Source organism: Bacillus rossius (genome assembly GCF_032445375.1).
Source record: "Bacillus rossius redtenbacheri isolate Brsri chromosome 4 unlocalized genomic scaffold, Brsri_v3 Brsri_v3_scf4_2, whole genome shotgun sequence".
In the NCBI taxonomy this organism is placed as follows: domain Eukaryota; kingdom Metazoa; phylum Arthropoda; class Insecta; order Phasmatodea; family Bacillidae; genus Bacillus; species Bacillus rossius.
The window spans coordinates 46556347-46573868 of record NW_026962011.1 but is presented as its reverse complement, the minus strand read 5'-3'; the positions used below and the strand labels follow the sequence as shown (position 1 = coordinate 46573868).

Genomic DNA, 17522 nt, shown 5'->3' with positions numbered 1-17522 from the left:
TTCATAATTATTAGTCACTTCAGGAACTAGGACCGAACCCGCGACTCCTGCAACATGAATGCGATGCCTTATCGATCACTCTTCAAAAAATCCTTGTGCTGTGTTCTATTTATCCCCAAATACCATAAAAATCCTCTTTGTTCTCGCGTGTATGAAGTGAGAAGATGCTGAATTTGCTGGGCGCAGAAAATATGTTCACAACTGCTTAAAGAAATGACAATCATAATTATCTAATGACTGACAATCTGGTCCCAGAAGGTTATCATGGTACTGCTATTTTCACGCGAAGCCACTTACAAGTCTTCTACAAACGTGTACGAATGTGTTTATCTGCGAGATGTATTTAAAGTGTGTAATAAATTTGAATTAATTTGGCCAATTTGGGAGTAAGGAACCCTAATAATAGCAGGTGTTTGTCCCTTTTGTATAATAATATTTTAAATGTTATTAAAACTTTTGATTATTGTACATGACATATGAATATAAATTTCTAAAATTAATTTTATAGTAACTTTAATGAATGACAGTACTGTAATAATCATTCAAATAATTAAAATAATAATTTTAGTTAAATAAAAGCAGCTTTTTTTTTGTTTTAAAATAGTTATATCAGTAATTGGTATAATGACTATATATTATGCGAAATCTTTTTCAATAAAAAAATTTCATTATGAATTTTTTTAAATTTTAAAAGAAAAAAAAAGAATTTTAAGTGCTAACGTAAAAAAAAGTTCTGTTTATTAGAATATCGTCCCAGAATAATTTTTGTTTTGCGACGTTGCTGATGTTTATGCTTTAAAACAACAGGCGCCACGCATTCCTTGGTTGGTAGCCATGGAAGTTCCGTACGTCCTGTTTTATTAACTTCTCCGATTCCGCCGTCGCGGCGTTAAAAACACCTTCTCCCATCTCCTCGCGGCTTTGAAATATTCAAACGCCCCGCAACAGTGAAGTTCTTATTTCTCCTGCAGCGCCGTTTGAGTTTTCACAGTTGTCATCTCCTGCAACTCCCCCTGGCGTGTGCGTTATTTCTAGAAGTGCTCTGGCTCCTGAAAAATTAACGTCTTCATTATATCCTCACTAAACTTCTTGTAAGTAAGCTTTTTTTTTTTGTATAATTTGTTTTTGAAAAAGATAACAATTAATATTGGTATAAAAACGAAATCGCGAATAAAAAATAATGGGTGCGTGCACTTATGTTCGGGCGTTAGAAGTTATACTTACTTGGTGTAGTAAAATATAACTAATTTTGCATGTAAATAACTAATAGAAATAAAATAATAATAAAGAACTGGGGTGATACAGCATAGTAAAAACTGTTGGTAAAAAATACATTCAATCAAATAAAAAAAACTACTTATTATTAAATATTTTTATTAACACTTGTGTAAAATTAATAATTTAATTTAATAAAATTAACTAGATTAATTTTAATTAGTAATGAAAATCAATAAATAAATCGAATGTTTTTTCTACTTTACAATTTAAATTATTTATAGTATATAATGTAATAATTTAATAATTTATAATACAAAAAATTATACATACGGGAACATGACCTCATAAACACTCCCATGAAAACGGCCAGGAGACTATTAAGCATTCCAAGGCACTCCCTGTCAGCAGCAATGGAAGCTTACAACCAACCTGACATCGTTATAAATACGAGAACATGACCTCACTTATATAAATACACTTGAAAAAGTTTATAAACACAATTTATATCACTGATATTCATCACAAAAAAATGTTTTTAATGACATGGACCATTATTCAATATAAATCACTAAAGTATATGATTTAAAAGCACATAAATAATTTGTATTTTATGTAGCTTTTTTTATGTAGACTTCTTTTCATCCTATGAATATTTTATTGAATGGTACGTGGGCATCGTATAAATTCACTCTCATTTTTTTTTCCATAACGCGCCTAAAGAAGTATAATTCAAAAATATTGTTATTAACCAATCCGTGAATCATTTTTTGACTATTAAAACCTTCTGCTGTAAATTACGAGTATCATTTAATCATTTGCTCGTGACCATTCTACACGATTACCGTGTAGTCAGTGGTACTGAAACCTTTAAATGTCATCGAAGATCAAAGCGTCACTTTCAATTTCGATTTCCAAGACATGAGTAGGTCATTAAAGAAACATTTTGTAAGTGGAATTTTGGTGTAGTTTATGAATCTAATATGAGGTTCCAAACATTTTCAGGGTTGTTTGATGTGTAATAGATTTTCACCATTTTGCTTTCGTATTTCAAATCTTATAACTATTTATCGTTTCACGTAATTTTGTTAACGTGTCAGCATGCGTGCAGAGCCTTTAATCGTGTTGTTGATAGCTGCCATACTTAATAATAAAACATTACAGAGTAAATAAATTATCTTAGTTATCTCCGTAAGAACACGGACGTTCCGATTAAGTGTTCAGGGCTTTGGCAAGCAACTCGAATTGAAGGAGAAAAAAAGAGAAGTGCAATGTTTTCGTTCGGTTCAAGTGTCGAGTTTCAACACCACAGTCTCCGGGTCTCTCGGAGCGCATGCGCTGTTTACTCCGGTCTTATGTATCCCTCCGATCGCAGGGGAAAAAAGGAGTCCTCGATGGGCACCCAATCAGCAAAGAGCAAACAAGACGCTAATGTGTTTTTGTTGTTTCAAAAGTGTCCTACGGGTGGGAAAAGGGCTGTTCGAACGTCTTGAAAGAAAGGTTGGAAAAAAAGGGAAGATAAAAAAGGGGGGGTTGAGAGAACTCTGCTCCCTCGTCTTCGCCATCCTGCCCTGGAGACACACTCCGGCGTATCTGGTTCCCGTTGCAAGCCCCTAATTGTCTTACTGTGTTCCGCTATCCATTTGGGTGTCACGTGTCCTTTTGTTTGGAAACGATCGCGTTCGGCACGAGGCAACGTTGCTGAAATACCACTCCCACCCTCCACTTCCCACCTACGATCCCTTTAGCATTCTTCCACCACCACCCCACTGATCCCCAGTAACTCCCTTCCCGACTGAAAACTCGTGGCATTTTTCTCTCTCTCTCTTATCACTGTCCCGCCCCTTCTCGGTCTTGTCTCGTCTCCTTCGTCATCCTCCGCCTCTTCCTTCCCTCGCTCTTACCGCCCCCCCCCCCCCCACCCCAGGCGATGTCGCCACAACCACCCTCCGGCGACACGGGATATTGCCTCTCGGATGTTGCTTATTTTGAGTTAATGTAAGGCACTTGTTAAAACATTCTGGCAGCACTTAAACGCATCCCCAACAAAAAAAAAAGTTTCACGCACAAAAGAAAATACTTTTATGTAGATTTGAAAGAAACACTACCTATTAAAGCCGTTACCATGGTGCGACTTCCGGAAATATTTTACATAGTTTTTCGTTTAATGGTCCATAGACATCAAAACCATCGTCAACTCAAAAGTTTATAATATATAATATATAGTGGACACGATAACTGCCGCAATTTTTTACAAATCACTTCCAAACTGATACATAAACTCTCGTAGTGGAAAATCTCGGTCGAGTTTGCTAATGGACGACATCCGAACAAAGGCGTACAAATGAGGAAGGTTAAAAAAAAAAAAAAAAAACAGAAAAAATACTGTAACTCCCATAACACTGAAGATATCACATCCGTTTGAATGCATTATAACTCGTAGGAGAAACTCTCAGGGAAAATATTAAACAGTAGATGATTAATAAACTCCAAGATAACTTTAAAAAACCGTAATTATTGATCTAAACTCTTAAAAATATATGTAAACCAAGCCATAAAACAACAAACGTTTTCGTAAATGGTACCCCAGAAGTGTTAATAAGACTTTTTTTATGACTTAAAAATATCATCTTAGCTTTTTATCTTTTCCTTGAAAACTTATAATCGAAATGATCCTCGTTATAAAATAATACGCGTATACTTTTGACGGTAAATGAGATTGTTGTTAATTTAACTTCCACAGTCGTCCTTAAACTTAACTACCCAAGTTTTGTAGAGGATTCGAGAGCTCAAAGTTCATAATCACATTTTATCACAGGTTTAAACTTACGTCATCTGCCTCTAAAACTTAATGCCGTCAATTTTTTGACGCAGGAACTTGCGAAAGTCACTTGTCTTTCTTTAAGCAAAACAGTATGTACCGCTGTCAACTTTCTTCAAATTATCAAGTGAAATCTTAGCTTATATTTCTCTAAAGTGCAATATTACCATTTTTTTCTCTTACACATAAAGTGATGTAACTTGACTTTATTCATCTTCTTGTCTTAGTTTCAGTTAAGCTGATTAAATGTTCCTCAGGGTAAGTGGCTGTGGAGTTATGGTTACATAAATAAAATGTAAGCGAACCTTCAGGGCTAGCCAATGGTGTGTAAACACCCAACCTTGGTAATGAGAAAATTCACGTGTTCTCATGTTTTTAACCTGGCAAATAAATTTATAATATGATACTTGGACACAAAATTTAAAGTTGAATTATTTAAAATTATTCCAAGGGTGATAAATGTATTTATCAATAAAATGACCGTTTTTCAAGTACATATAAAAATTTTATAGACGCGAATCACACACTTATTTTCTGCGCTCGCCGCTAGAATTCGCTGCCTGAATCGTAAACGTTGCTTACCACCATCGCCCGCAGATGGCAGCTAAACAAACGAAAATTTTAAATATTAGAAACCATCCAATATAAGCGAAAAAAGACTTAAACAATCCTAAAGCCTGAATTTGAACCTGATTTTAAAAAAAGGAAATTTGTTAACTAACGTTCCATGTTGTTAAAATTTATTAAAATGTTAATACTATAAAGTTTCCTCACACGTTAGAAGTTAAACATCTATGGAATTACGAAAATGTATCTTGAATAATTTTTAAATGCACATTTATACACAAATATATGTTAGTATATTTGTTTTGTTTATTTAACGACTGAAACCAGTCTGTAAATTATTACTACAAACAAAACTTAAACTTACTGAGCTAATTCAACATTATTATGAAATATCATATCATAATGTTACTAAACGAAGTAAGAAAAATTCCAGTCATATTTTTGAACCAAGTCCTTGAAGGTAATAAGTGCGCGCTCTACCACTGTGATACCTAGGTTGCTGACACATTTTAAGAAGAATATGTATTATAATTGTTGTAATGCCAGGACTCTTAGGTATTTTAAAAATTGAGATTACTGTTAACTATAACCATTTTACTTTACCAAATAAAGTTTCATTTGACAAACCAATAATTTCGGTATGTCTCTTAATGCTTACGAAAGTGACTATATACGAGTTTTATGTTGCTACGCATGGGTCCGCATTCTTTGTGTCACTTTTCCGTTCATCGAATTCCGTTCAATTTTCAGGAAATCACCCCTACCAATAATTGAAATATTTACGCTTCAAAAACCAAATGATGACTTCTGTAAAACGTGGATCCATTTTCGGGGGTTTATATATGAAATAGTAAAGCATTAACTGTATGGTGAATATTAACAACATGGGCAGTATTGTAATAAAATTTATTGTTGTAAATCAGGTCTATTTCAGGGGTTTAGTATTTTTTTTCAAGTTTATTTCGGTTTTGTCGGAGCGGTTTCTGATATTTTAAAATTTCCACGTTTCTCATCCATTAATTTGTGCTCTTTTCCTACACCATGGCAAAATTTTCAATAATTGTGATAAAATGTAGCGTCTTCCTGCTTCTGTCTCTCTCCCTTAACTTCAACGTGATACCCGTCGCACAAAACCACGCGTAAAGGGAGAGTTGGAAAGGGAAGGGAGGAAAAAAGTGGGGTGGGGTGAAAAGGGCCGCACCGGCCGCACGATGTTCGTGCCTTTACCGCATCAAAACGAAACAAGAATTAAACTTCCCTCCCGGAAGGTCTGGATAGGTCTTGTCAGGGAGGAGGGTCGTGGAGGGGGGGGGGGGGAGATGGTCGCGGAAGGGGGGGGGGGGTAGAGGAAATTAATAACCGGAGTAGTCTGTGCGAGCTCTTTCCACCACAGGATCTCCTCCTCCACCAACTCCACCAACACCATCACCACCACCACCACCACCCGGGATAACGTCCTCTCCGACGGTCGTGACGTATTCCTGCGCGCACCTACGGCTAGAGAGAGAAAGAGAGAGAAGGGTCGGGGAGGGAAAGAGAGAGAGAGAGAGAGAGAGACGAGAAGCTGCGCGCATCACGGCAGATCCTTTCAGCAGATGAGTAATGTCTGCCGGCCCGGGGCGCGCCCCCTCCCCCCTCTTCACCCTCGTCCCTTGTCCCCCGAACATGGAACGCGGCTACAATGACGCTCTGGCGCCCACGCGACCCTACCCTCCCGAGTGACGCTAACACCAGCCTTTGCGCCGCGCGGTGGCATTAGCCGAGCAGCGAGGACTCGAAGGTCCTTCCTTCTACACCCCTTCCCCCCTTCCCACTTTTCCCGACGAAGGGATGGGCGAAAAAAAAAAGAGAAAAGGAAAAAAAAAAAGACGAACCCGAGCGACAAAAGCCCTCCCGATGGCAAAGGAAGTTTTCACGCCGTCGCACCTCCACAAGGACTTAGACTCGCCTCGTCATCGAAAGAAGGGTTTAGGCAGGGTGGGCGGGAAAAGAGCTTCAGGGCGGTGCGAGAGGAGGGGAGAAGAAACATGGCCGGCCTACACGGCGCCTTTTGCTCGGCGGCGAATAGAAGAAAAAAGAACTGTGCCCGAAGAGTCCAGTCGTACGTAAGGTGTCGTCGTCGCCAGGTGCCTGACTCGTGCAGGGAAGTGTAATCGGGTTTATGGTAACCCTCTACCGTGTATTCTACCTGTGATCTGGCTACGGTCTCCCTTTTACGTTTCCACGTCTTTCCCGACAATCAGGGATACGTTTTACACAATTCGTTAAGTTGCTTGTATTGACACAATGATAATGTTAACAGTTTAACCCTTCACAATTTATTTTAATTTTTTTTCTTAATTAAGTCAATTTACCCAGGAATGTATCAAAACTAATATCAAGGTTGCCAAACACTGAATAAATCACTGAGAATGAAAATTCCATTCTTACAATACTTATATATAAATTAATGACAAATTATATTTTTTTATCGTATTTAACAATATATTTATACTGAACTTTTCACACGAATGACTTAAAATTATAGCAGACTCTCTGGATAATATATAGTATTAATTTTATTCTTTAACTAACAATCCAAACTGTGCAAGAAAAACGTAAACGCAGTGTTTTGTGAATACCGCACAGATTCTGAGAACTTTGTCAAACGAACATATTCTGGTGCAGAAAAGAAAAAAGGCAATATAAAAGAGCGTTGTGATTATTTTTTCTTCTCCATCCACCTTTATTTACTTGCAGATACGCCTTCAATGTTTCTGTTTCTCAGTGAATACTCTTAGCTTCTGTCGAAATCGTGTCGTCTTTGGTTGGGTTAGCGGTTTACACGTGGTGTTCGGTTCACGATGCTTAATTGCTTTGTTATCGTGGAACAATTTTCTTTTTCGGTAGCCCGGGAGAGAAATGTTTACTAGTATATCGGGCCGACGAGGATCGCTCTTGTAGGGTGGGGAAGTGTTCGGCGGGTTGCATAGTCCCTCGGTGGCAGGCGGCACGTGTTTGGCGGGATGCATAGCCACTCGGTGACAGGCGGCACGTTTTTATCGTAATCGCCTCACCCCGACTTGATCTCCGAAACACAGATACGCTGAAGAAAGAGGAGATTTTCGAAGATGTAAAAACGCTTGGGGTGGAGAGGGTTGTCGGTTTTTTTTTGTTTTTATTGCAATTGGAGCGGTTCCTGTTTTTTTTTTTTTTTACGGGAAGACCGGGGTTTAGGCCCGCGCTCCTAACGACCAGCTGTGAAACGCGCTCAATTGCGAGAGGTGGTACGGGGAGAAAAGCATTCACACTTTCCTACACCCCTCTTGACACCTTCCCCACAAGCCTACTTCACCCCAAACACGTGCGGTTGAAGCCGTAAAAAGGAAATTGGAAATCCAACTTCCGAGAGCCGGTGCCGTCAACAGTGATGGAATTCCAATCACGCTGTTTACGACTCATCCATCTTGGAGAATTGCTTTTAAACTAAATTACACTACAGTCGACTTATTAGATTAAATTATAACCAACTGGTTTTATTCTCTATTGTTTTTCTATACACCGTTCTTTAAGCTAACTCTTGATACAGCAGAATTTTCAGGAACTCAGCATATTCCCAGTCCCCAACACATACATAAATGGTTAAAGTTTCTTGGACTAGCGGATAATATCATAAGGGTAGACATATTTTTGCATATGTTTAAATTTAAAATCATTTAAATTACACGAGAATAAAAAAATAAGCACTAATGGACATCAAAAATAATTTGTGGTAATGGGAAGAAAATTTAACTGATTCCTTGAAGAATAGCCTGAAACTGGGTTTGCTTATTAAGGGCTTTAAAATATACGAATTCTTTAGCTTCTTTGGTCCGTATATTAACGCTACCTGTACACTGAAGAGATTATTTAAAATTTTCTGTAATTCTGTCATGAGCCATTCGTTCGTGTATCCACACAAATCACCAGAGAATTAACTGTATCAACCTTGTAATTAGATCTTCTCTTGAAAAGAAAGCGCTAAGAACATTTTAGTTTCTCTAGCGTATCCGATATGAAAAATTATTTTATTTTGGTTTGGTGAGGACATGCAAGACTTACAAAAAATGGATAATTTTTGAAAATATAATTATTTAGGCGCGTTATGAAACTATGGTGAAAGTGAATTTTTACGATGAGAGCGCAAACATGGAACGTAATTTTCACAGGATTAAAAAAGGCTACAAACAATTAAAATAATATTTGTTTTTTAATATTATGCTTTAATTACTAATATTCAATAGTGGTTAATATCATTATGAACAATTTTTAATGTAAATATTAGTGATAGATATTGTGTTTATAAACTTTTTCAAGTATATTTTTATGTGTGTTAATGTGAGGTTATGAACCCGCATGTATAATTTATTTGTATTAAAATTATTACACAATTAATTTATAAATAATTATATTTTAACAAAAACTAACCATTTTTTGATTTTATTATTAATTAATATTTTTCTCAAATATTATACTAAAGTTAAATCATTAATTTGAAACTCATGTTTATATTTATATTGAACACTGAGTAATAGTTTAATTTCATTAAATTTATACTTCACCAACTGTATTTCTAATATCACTCCAGTCTTTTTATATGAGGTGTATTTCAAATAAATACTACCTATTGTAACCGTTACCAAGGTGCGCCTTTCGGATAATAGTTATAAAGATTTTTTGTTTCATGGTCTATAGACCCCAAAATAGTCAACTTTAAAGTTTATATATAGTGCACGGGATGAAAACTAGTTATGTTTTTAAATAATTGAATAACTACTTCAGTAGGCATATTATGAAATTAGTTAAGAAATTCAATACTGGATGCATTAAGTTAAAAACATTCAAAATATTATCACCACGTGGAATATGAGAAAATGTTCAATCTATTTTTTTTTTTAGTATTGTCAACCATATACAATGTTATGTACATTAAGTTCTAAAAAAAAAGTTCCAGGAGTTTATAGAAGTTTCCAAAACATTTCCTAAATAAATAGATAATTTTAAAATATACTGACGCCTGGAGAATGTGCCGGAAGAGATTTTTTTTTTGTTTCTATTAATCATTGTAATGCAAATTTAAAGGTAGTTCCTTTTTACTACGCCAACTAAGTATTTCTTATAACTCAAAGAGTTGTTACGCAATTGTTACATCCTACCACGTTCAACAGAAAATAAAATGTGTTTATATGTAACCTAAATAAATAGAATACTAATTAAATTTTTTTGAAAAGATTGTTCCGCCATGGAGAGGATTGTACAATGTAGGCTTTAAACCACGCTTAGTGGATGAAAGTACACATGTTGGGTAGGGGGGAATGGCGTAATAAAAGCGAACTGCCGTGTTGACACGGGGGGGGGGGGGGGGGGTGCACCTCGCGGGCAGACCGACAGCCTCTCTCGGCGACAACGGCGAACTAGCTCCTCGTCAAAAGTTTATTTAACGATTTTGAAGCTTGTGGCTGTGGTGGGGTGGGGGCGGGATGTAGGGGTGGGGGTGGTGGGGTGGGGTGGGGAATATGACTTTGACAGACACGCGTGGGTGGGCACAAACAACCTCGGGCGCTATCGGAAATGCCCCTCCGCCCCCCCCCCCCCCCCCGACACCCCGTGGCCAAGAGGAGCGCGGAAAGGTCGAAGTTGCGACATCTACGCGGCCCATAACAGTAACCGTTACACCCTCGGCAAGCGGACTACAACCGGATGACAAAGTGTGCTCGTCGTGTTTGGATCGCAACAGCAGCGCGGCGGAACAAAATATGGAACTGTTGCGAAAATGTTTTTTTTTTTTTTCACCCGCGCATAAAAAAAAATCAACGCTTATTGTAAAATAATAATAGATTTTCTTCGCGTGGGTTGAAAACATATCTACGTACTCAATAAAATTCTAAACCTGACCTATTGCCAGACCATTCACAGCATGATATTTTGTATAGGAGTACCTCATATAACGAAGGAGATCACTAGGAAAGGATTTTTTAAAATTCTTCCCCTAAAGGAGTTAAATATGGGTTGAAAGTTTGGGAAATCCCATCAGGCAAACGGCTAGTAAATTTTATATATATATATATATATTCCTATAACAGAACGTACCAAGCGTAATACTGCTATCAATGTTTACAAATGTTTTTTTTTAATCGAAATTTTTGGGAGACACTCGGTTTTTTTTTAAACTATTACTTGTGAAAATTAATGGGCCTAAACACATTAAAAATATTTCACAAATACGTTTTGTGAAAAAACGCGTTAAAAAATATTAAAAATAATATTTTCACCAATGCACCATTCTGGCCTTCATTCGCAAGCGTTGTGACACTCGTTTCAGTAACTTTGCGTCTGTGACACGATGGCAAAATAAAATATTCATGAATGGGTTGTCGCATCCGCGAATTTTCTCGCAATGACGCAAGCGTGATTGGTTTTGGAAATTAATTGATTTTCGCGTCTCGTCCAGCGCATAATACCTGACGCGATATTTTGTTTCCGGATTAGTGTGTATGTGTGTCGTAATGTTTCACTACCAGCGAATCTGCTTTTGCCAAATTTTTTATTTATTTTACGGTTGTTTAGAGTGCCCAAAATTGTGAATGCTAGGAAACATGTCTAACACATGTCCAGTGATCTCATCTTTATGATGCTGAACAAAATATAAAGTAAAAAAAAAAAATGGGTGCGTGTACTTAGGAACGCGCGTGAGAAGTTATACTTCTATGGCATCATTAAAAAATAGTTTTAAATTGCATACAAATAATTCTCCATTGTAGCGTTAAACGTTTAACGCAACCTTGTTGGAAGTCGCATTAGAAGTATAACTTCAATAACTTATTAATATTACAACCTTCTATTCCTCACTATATTAAGCCAGGACCCTTCCAATCATAATTTCTTTCACCCTAAAAAAATTAAGTATACGAATATAAGTAGTTATAATATAAAGAAAATGTGAGTTAGACGCTCAATACCTCTAACCTCGGGAACTAGCAAACTCATGGTTCTCATGTTGTTCATGCTGAAAATAAGTTTATTTTACGAAACTCTTTCACGAAATTTAACAAAGCATTTTTTTTAATAATACAGAGTGTCATAAATATACTGATAAATAAAATATTTGCTTTCCAAGTGACAAACACTTCTGGATGCGAATCACACACGTACTTTCTACAGCCGCCGCTAGATTTCGTCGCCTGAATCTTAAACGTTGCTTGCAACCATTACGCTCAGAATGCAGCTCATAACGACCAAAATTTTTAAACTATTATAAACGAATCTGATAAAAGCGAAAAGACTTTAAAAATTCTAAGCTTCGGCTTTGGACCTGATTTGCTACAAGTATTTTTTTTTTAAATACTCTCTATCTTGTTAAAATTAACTAAAAATTTAATACTATAAATTTTCCGCACAGCTTGTAAGTTATACTTCTGTGGCAATACTAAAATATCAACCTAAAACATTTTAAATCACATATTACAACCCGTAGTATATATTTGTATATGTTTTGCTTGAACGATTGAAATCAGTCTGTAAATTATTCCTACAAACAAACCTTAACCTTATTGAGCTGATCAAAAATTGTCATTATAGAATATTATTTAATAAATAAAATAAATTATAAAAAGAGATTTGAACTACGTCCCTTGAGGTCACCAAACGTGCGCTCAACAGCTGCACGACTAAGCCTGTTTGTAATTAGGACTAATTTTGCGTATTATAATTAACGCAATGTAAGTATTTTTGTAATTTTTAATGTGAAATTACTTTTAACTATGGCTATTTTTACAAGATATATTCCAGGATAGTTTCACTATCATAAACTTACATTTGGCACCCCAATATATCTGGTATGTCCACTAATGTTAACGAAAAAGTCTATGTACTGGTTTCCTTCCCAAGGCGCGAAAAGGCCACTTTCCCAACAGTCGCATTGATATAAAGTTAAAGGGCGAAAATTACTAAAATTAACTTCATCTCCAAAATACCTAGAGCAAACGAAATTAATATGCTCCATAAAAGTGAAGGGACAAAAAAATCAAAGTTATAATAAAAGCAAATATCAAAAAAACAAACACCTGGAGATTGGATAACTTAAAATTTTTAATAAATGTTACGAAATACAGCGCATTAAAAAATTACAAATAGCTGAATGTAATATGACGGGTGCCTGAACACTATTCGTTTAATCCTATTAATTTTATTCTTATATAATTGTAAAAAAAAATCCGCGCTTTTCGGAAAGGCGCCTTAAACATATATAAATAAATAATATGTATGCTATAAATATGCGTTACTTATCACAGTGGCAAGCTACACATAAACCCAAACACTTAAAAAAAACTAGAATCAGTAAAGTCCAAAAAAAAAACCTTCAATAATTCACTAATGGGCCCAAGTACATTTTTTTTTGCGCGTTGAGGTCCTGAAAGTTATAAAAAATATTTTTTAAAACGTTATACAGATTTATGGGGAGTGGGGTTGGGGAATGAATATAACTCCAGTGAATAAAATTTATCTTTAAAATATTACGATAGTCAGACCTCTTGCCGCTAGGATATTTGTCACATAATCGTCTGTTTTGTTAGCGTGGAGTTGTCCGGTATTAGTCTCCAGTGCGTGTTTGCTAGAAACGCTTTTTCGTATGTTTTTTTTTTTCCACGTAAGAGCGGCGACGTGAGAGGCGCTGTGGTCTCGGATTGCCCGCAGCCACAACGACCTGCCGTGGAACGTGCGCAAGTTCGTCCACAACCAGATCCTGGGCTTCAACCTGAGCGCGGACCTGCGCCGCGTGGAGCCCTGGTCGCGCAGCAACTGGTCGCACACGGACATCCCGCGGCTGCGGCGCGGCATGGTGGGCGCGCAGGTGAGTCCGCCACGCCTGTCTGTGCCTGTCTGTGCCTGTCTGTGCCTGTCTGTGCCTGTCCGTGGCGTCGATCCAGGGGGGCTGGCTAGGACCAGCTGCCGGTGCGGACAGCACAGTCGGCGACCACACTCTCCTCACTGCCCGGTCCGTCACGCCTGTCTGTGCCTGTCTGTGCCTGTCTGTGCCTGTCTGTGCCTGTCCTGTGGCGTCGATCCAGGGGAACTCGCGGAAGAGTCCCAGGCCGCATGTTGCCGCTTATCACCTCTTGGCAAGCGTCCGTGTGCTCGTTGTTGTTGTGTTCGGGTGTAGAATGATTCTGGTCGTGTGGGGGCGACTGTCCGTTTCTCCGGACTTCTTCTGCGTGACGCAGTTTACCAATCCTGGGGTTCGTGCAGGAGCTTCGGATCAGAAGGAGAAGGGGGGGGGGAATTGAAGCCAAAAGGGGAAAGAAGGGGATTTCAATGTACTTCAAGTACCAATATGGCGGCCGTTCGTATACAAATCTATCAGCTGTACCTGTATTTGAGGTTAAATTGGAGAAAAAATTGTCAACATGTGTATTATGAAGATTTTTTAAAATTATATTTATATTAACCGGTAACATCTTGATCTAATTTTCTCTTCCAAACAGTTTAACTAGAGTAGTTAATAAAAAAACGTGTCGGCTATATTGCGTATGAGAAAATCAGAAGGAAAAACCAATTTGTGGGGGTGGGGGGTGGAAGACTTCACGTCTGACGGCTAACGCTCCGTTACAAGTGCACCAGTTACATTATTTCTACCAGTTACGAGGCGAAGGTCTTGTAACTCGTAGACGTGCAGTTTTAAGAGAATTGGAAAAGTCGCACCATGCATGAATTACAAGAATCTGAACGACTTTGACAGAATTCGATGGTGTTTATTTTGTCATCTAGATATTTTCAAAACAAATGCCTGAATGTTCAGAAATAGTCAATACGTTGTATATAGTTTTTTTTAAATTGCAATTTGGTTTTTCATAAAGAAAGGACTTGAAAACAAAAATCAACAATAATTTTGACATTAAAATTATTAAAATCACTTAATAATAACCTCTAAATTAACCAAATCTTAGAATGAAAAACATATTACAATTTCAAGCTAATTTAAACTTATAAAAACATAATATTGTACAATAGTAGCTAAATTAATATCATTGAAACCAATTTCGTTCTAAGAATGGGTTACTATAGAGGTTTTTCTGATGCGATTTTAATAATTTTACAGCCAAATTTTTATTATCTTTGTTAAATTTTTGTTTAGTTTCAATCCCTTATTTTATGAAGAACAGTTTGAAACTTTTTTAAAACCATACACTGTATTTACTATTTCTGTACATTCAGGACTCCGTAATGAAAAAATCTAGCCCACAAATCAAACCCTATCGAATACCGTCAAGTCTTTAAGATATTATGATAGTGTTTTTATATTCTCGTCGTCCATGAATGATGCGACCTTTTCTATCCTTTCAACGGAACATGCCATTGGCCCCCCAGTGACCGTATATTACGAGTCTGGGCAGACTTTGCAAGTGATGCAGATACCGGTCAACCTTTTAACCAAGTGAATGAGAAGCTTTAGCGTGGCAAGCTACCACAGCCCCTGGTTCATAGTTTACTACAGCGTGTCATATTCTGCTCCAACAGGGAGCGTATGTATCAATGCTGTTTCAGATGATAAAATACATTAAATACATTCCAAACCAATATCTCCAATAATTTCCAGACTGGGCACGAAATGAATGCTAATTACGTATGCAATAAACCACGTTTATCAGATTGTACGTCAAATTTCATCGGGTATAATAAACTATATGTTTTTTAATAAACAAGTCATACAACGAGAGTGAACGCCGTCCATTTTTAACTAGTTAATTAATTGCCACGCGTTTAGCTTTAAATGTACTGCTCTCGCCTTAAATTTATTCCGTGGTTTTGTATTCATATCCACTTTTTTACACAAACTGCAAATTTTTCAGCGTGAGCTTATGCTTTATTTAGCATGCATGTAGAATCGAATATAAATTTTCTTTGTTTACGTCCAACATCTACGCGATAATTTTATTTTATTTAATTTTCAACTGACCAGTTTGTATACATTATTTTGACATAAATATATATATCATATTCATTGACAAAAATTTTGTAATTTTTTTGCAGAAAAGGTCAATGCAATTTTTTTATAGAGCGTCCTAATTATACCGTTGAAAAAAAACTTTAAAGTAATTATTTTTAAATGTTTGAATTTATTTTATTTTAAAAACGTTTTTATTAAATTTATACATAATTTCTTAGTACATTTAATTATTTACAGCTTTATCAGAAAGACTTATTTTTAAAGTAATATCACATAAAATAAATATTTTTATATTGTGTATATATATACATACATACACACACCCACACAAAACACTTACACGACTAAAAAAAATGGGTATTAATTTTCAAATATAGCGTTTTGCATTAATTTTTTTTACTAGCTGTATTTGTAACCATACTCATCTGCTCTCAGCATCACCTTACAATACGCATGATAACTACTCCTGCAACTAAATAAATACTGTGCTTGTGAGTCCGTAAACAAATTAACTATTGTTTCTTTTTCTGTGCACGTCAGGTAAACTTTGGACTTTTAGTAACGACGGTAAATTACATTATGTCATAACGTAGTAGATCCAAATTACTTAAATAGAAAATAAGTATTCATTTTATACTCGGTTCAAAATATGGTAGTTGCTGTCCGTTGTGATTTTCAAAATGCTGTTCTTACTCATAGGTTATGAGTAGTATAGGAATGGGGCTTCTGGGACATGGCTTCTGGCTGTGGTGCTTGGTGCCGACCGCCATCTTGGATTGTGACGTCACGGCGGCCATCTTGGACTCAAAATTCCTCAAAATTCCTCAAAATTGACTCAAAATTCCTCAAAATTGACTCAAAATGACTCAAAATTTCCCGTTTTAAGAAAAAAATTCCCGTTTTCGAGGGAAAAATTCCCGTTTCGATGGAAAATTAGGATTTCGAAAAATCACAAATGTCTTTTGCCTTAGAAAGAACACAAATTCCTAAAACTGGCTTAAGCATCCTTAACTCAAGCCAGCGTTAAGCCATTTATAGGATTATGACGTCACCGTTGCAATTTTCGTTACGTCCGCCATCTTGAAAATCCACAATTTTTATGTTAGAAAATCGGGAAAAATTTTAAAAATCATTAAAAAATTATTTAATCGAATTAAAAAAATATTAAAAACCACTGTTGCAGTTATCGTTACGGTTGCCATCTTGGATTATATAAATGTTACATATTTCGTTACACCCGCCATCTTGGTTGAGTACCATGTCATTCTTACACTTTACGTTACGACCACCATATTGGATCCTATTAATGTTGCAATTATCGTTATGGTCGCCATCTTTAAATTTGGACGCCATCTTGGAAATCCGTAGTTTTTATGTTAGAAAATCGGGAAAAATTCCAAAATTCATCAAAAAATTAATGTATTTAAATTCTGTATGATTATATCGATGTACGTCCTTGGTTCGATTCCCGACGAGAGTAAACGGTCGATCCTTCCTCCATGAAAGCTACCTAGACTGATCTACCACCACCAGTACCAAGGTTTATATCATCAACTGGTATGACATCATGTCCACCATCTTGTCTTCATCCGCTGGAGTCCACCATCTTGTTTTCGTCTGCTAGAGTGTGCCGATACCATGTAGTATAATTATCTGGTCACCATACTTTTGTCCTCAACTGTTGACATTGATCATTGACCTTGGCCTTTGACCTTGACCTTTAAATTTGACCTTGACCTTGAAATTTGACCTTGACCTTGAAATTTGACCTTGACCTTGAAATTTGACCTTGACCTTGAAATTTGACCTTGACCTTGAAATTTGACTTTGTCCTTGAAATTTGACTTTGTCCTTGTCGACCATCATGGATCCGACATTTTATGTTCAGTACATGCTACCAGGACCTACCACCTGCCAGAGTACTCCATCTTGTGTGTGTACTTGTATTATGGAGTA

The 17522-nt window shown here is 36.6% G+C and overlaps 1 protein-coding gene across 1 annotated transcript in view; it reads left to right on the top strand.

The window, feature by feature from the left end:
* Positions 1 to 17522, top strand: part of LOC134541847 (dipeptidase 1-like) — a 182326-nt gene that overhangs the window by 81816 nt on the left and 82988 nt on the right. The window contains exon 5 of the mRNA XM_063385544.1: positions 13316 to 13472. Coding sequence (XP_063241614.1) covers positions 13316 to 13472 — 157 coding nt within the window. The remainder of the gene's footprint in view (positions 1 to 13315; positions 13473 to 17522) is intronic.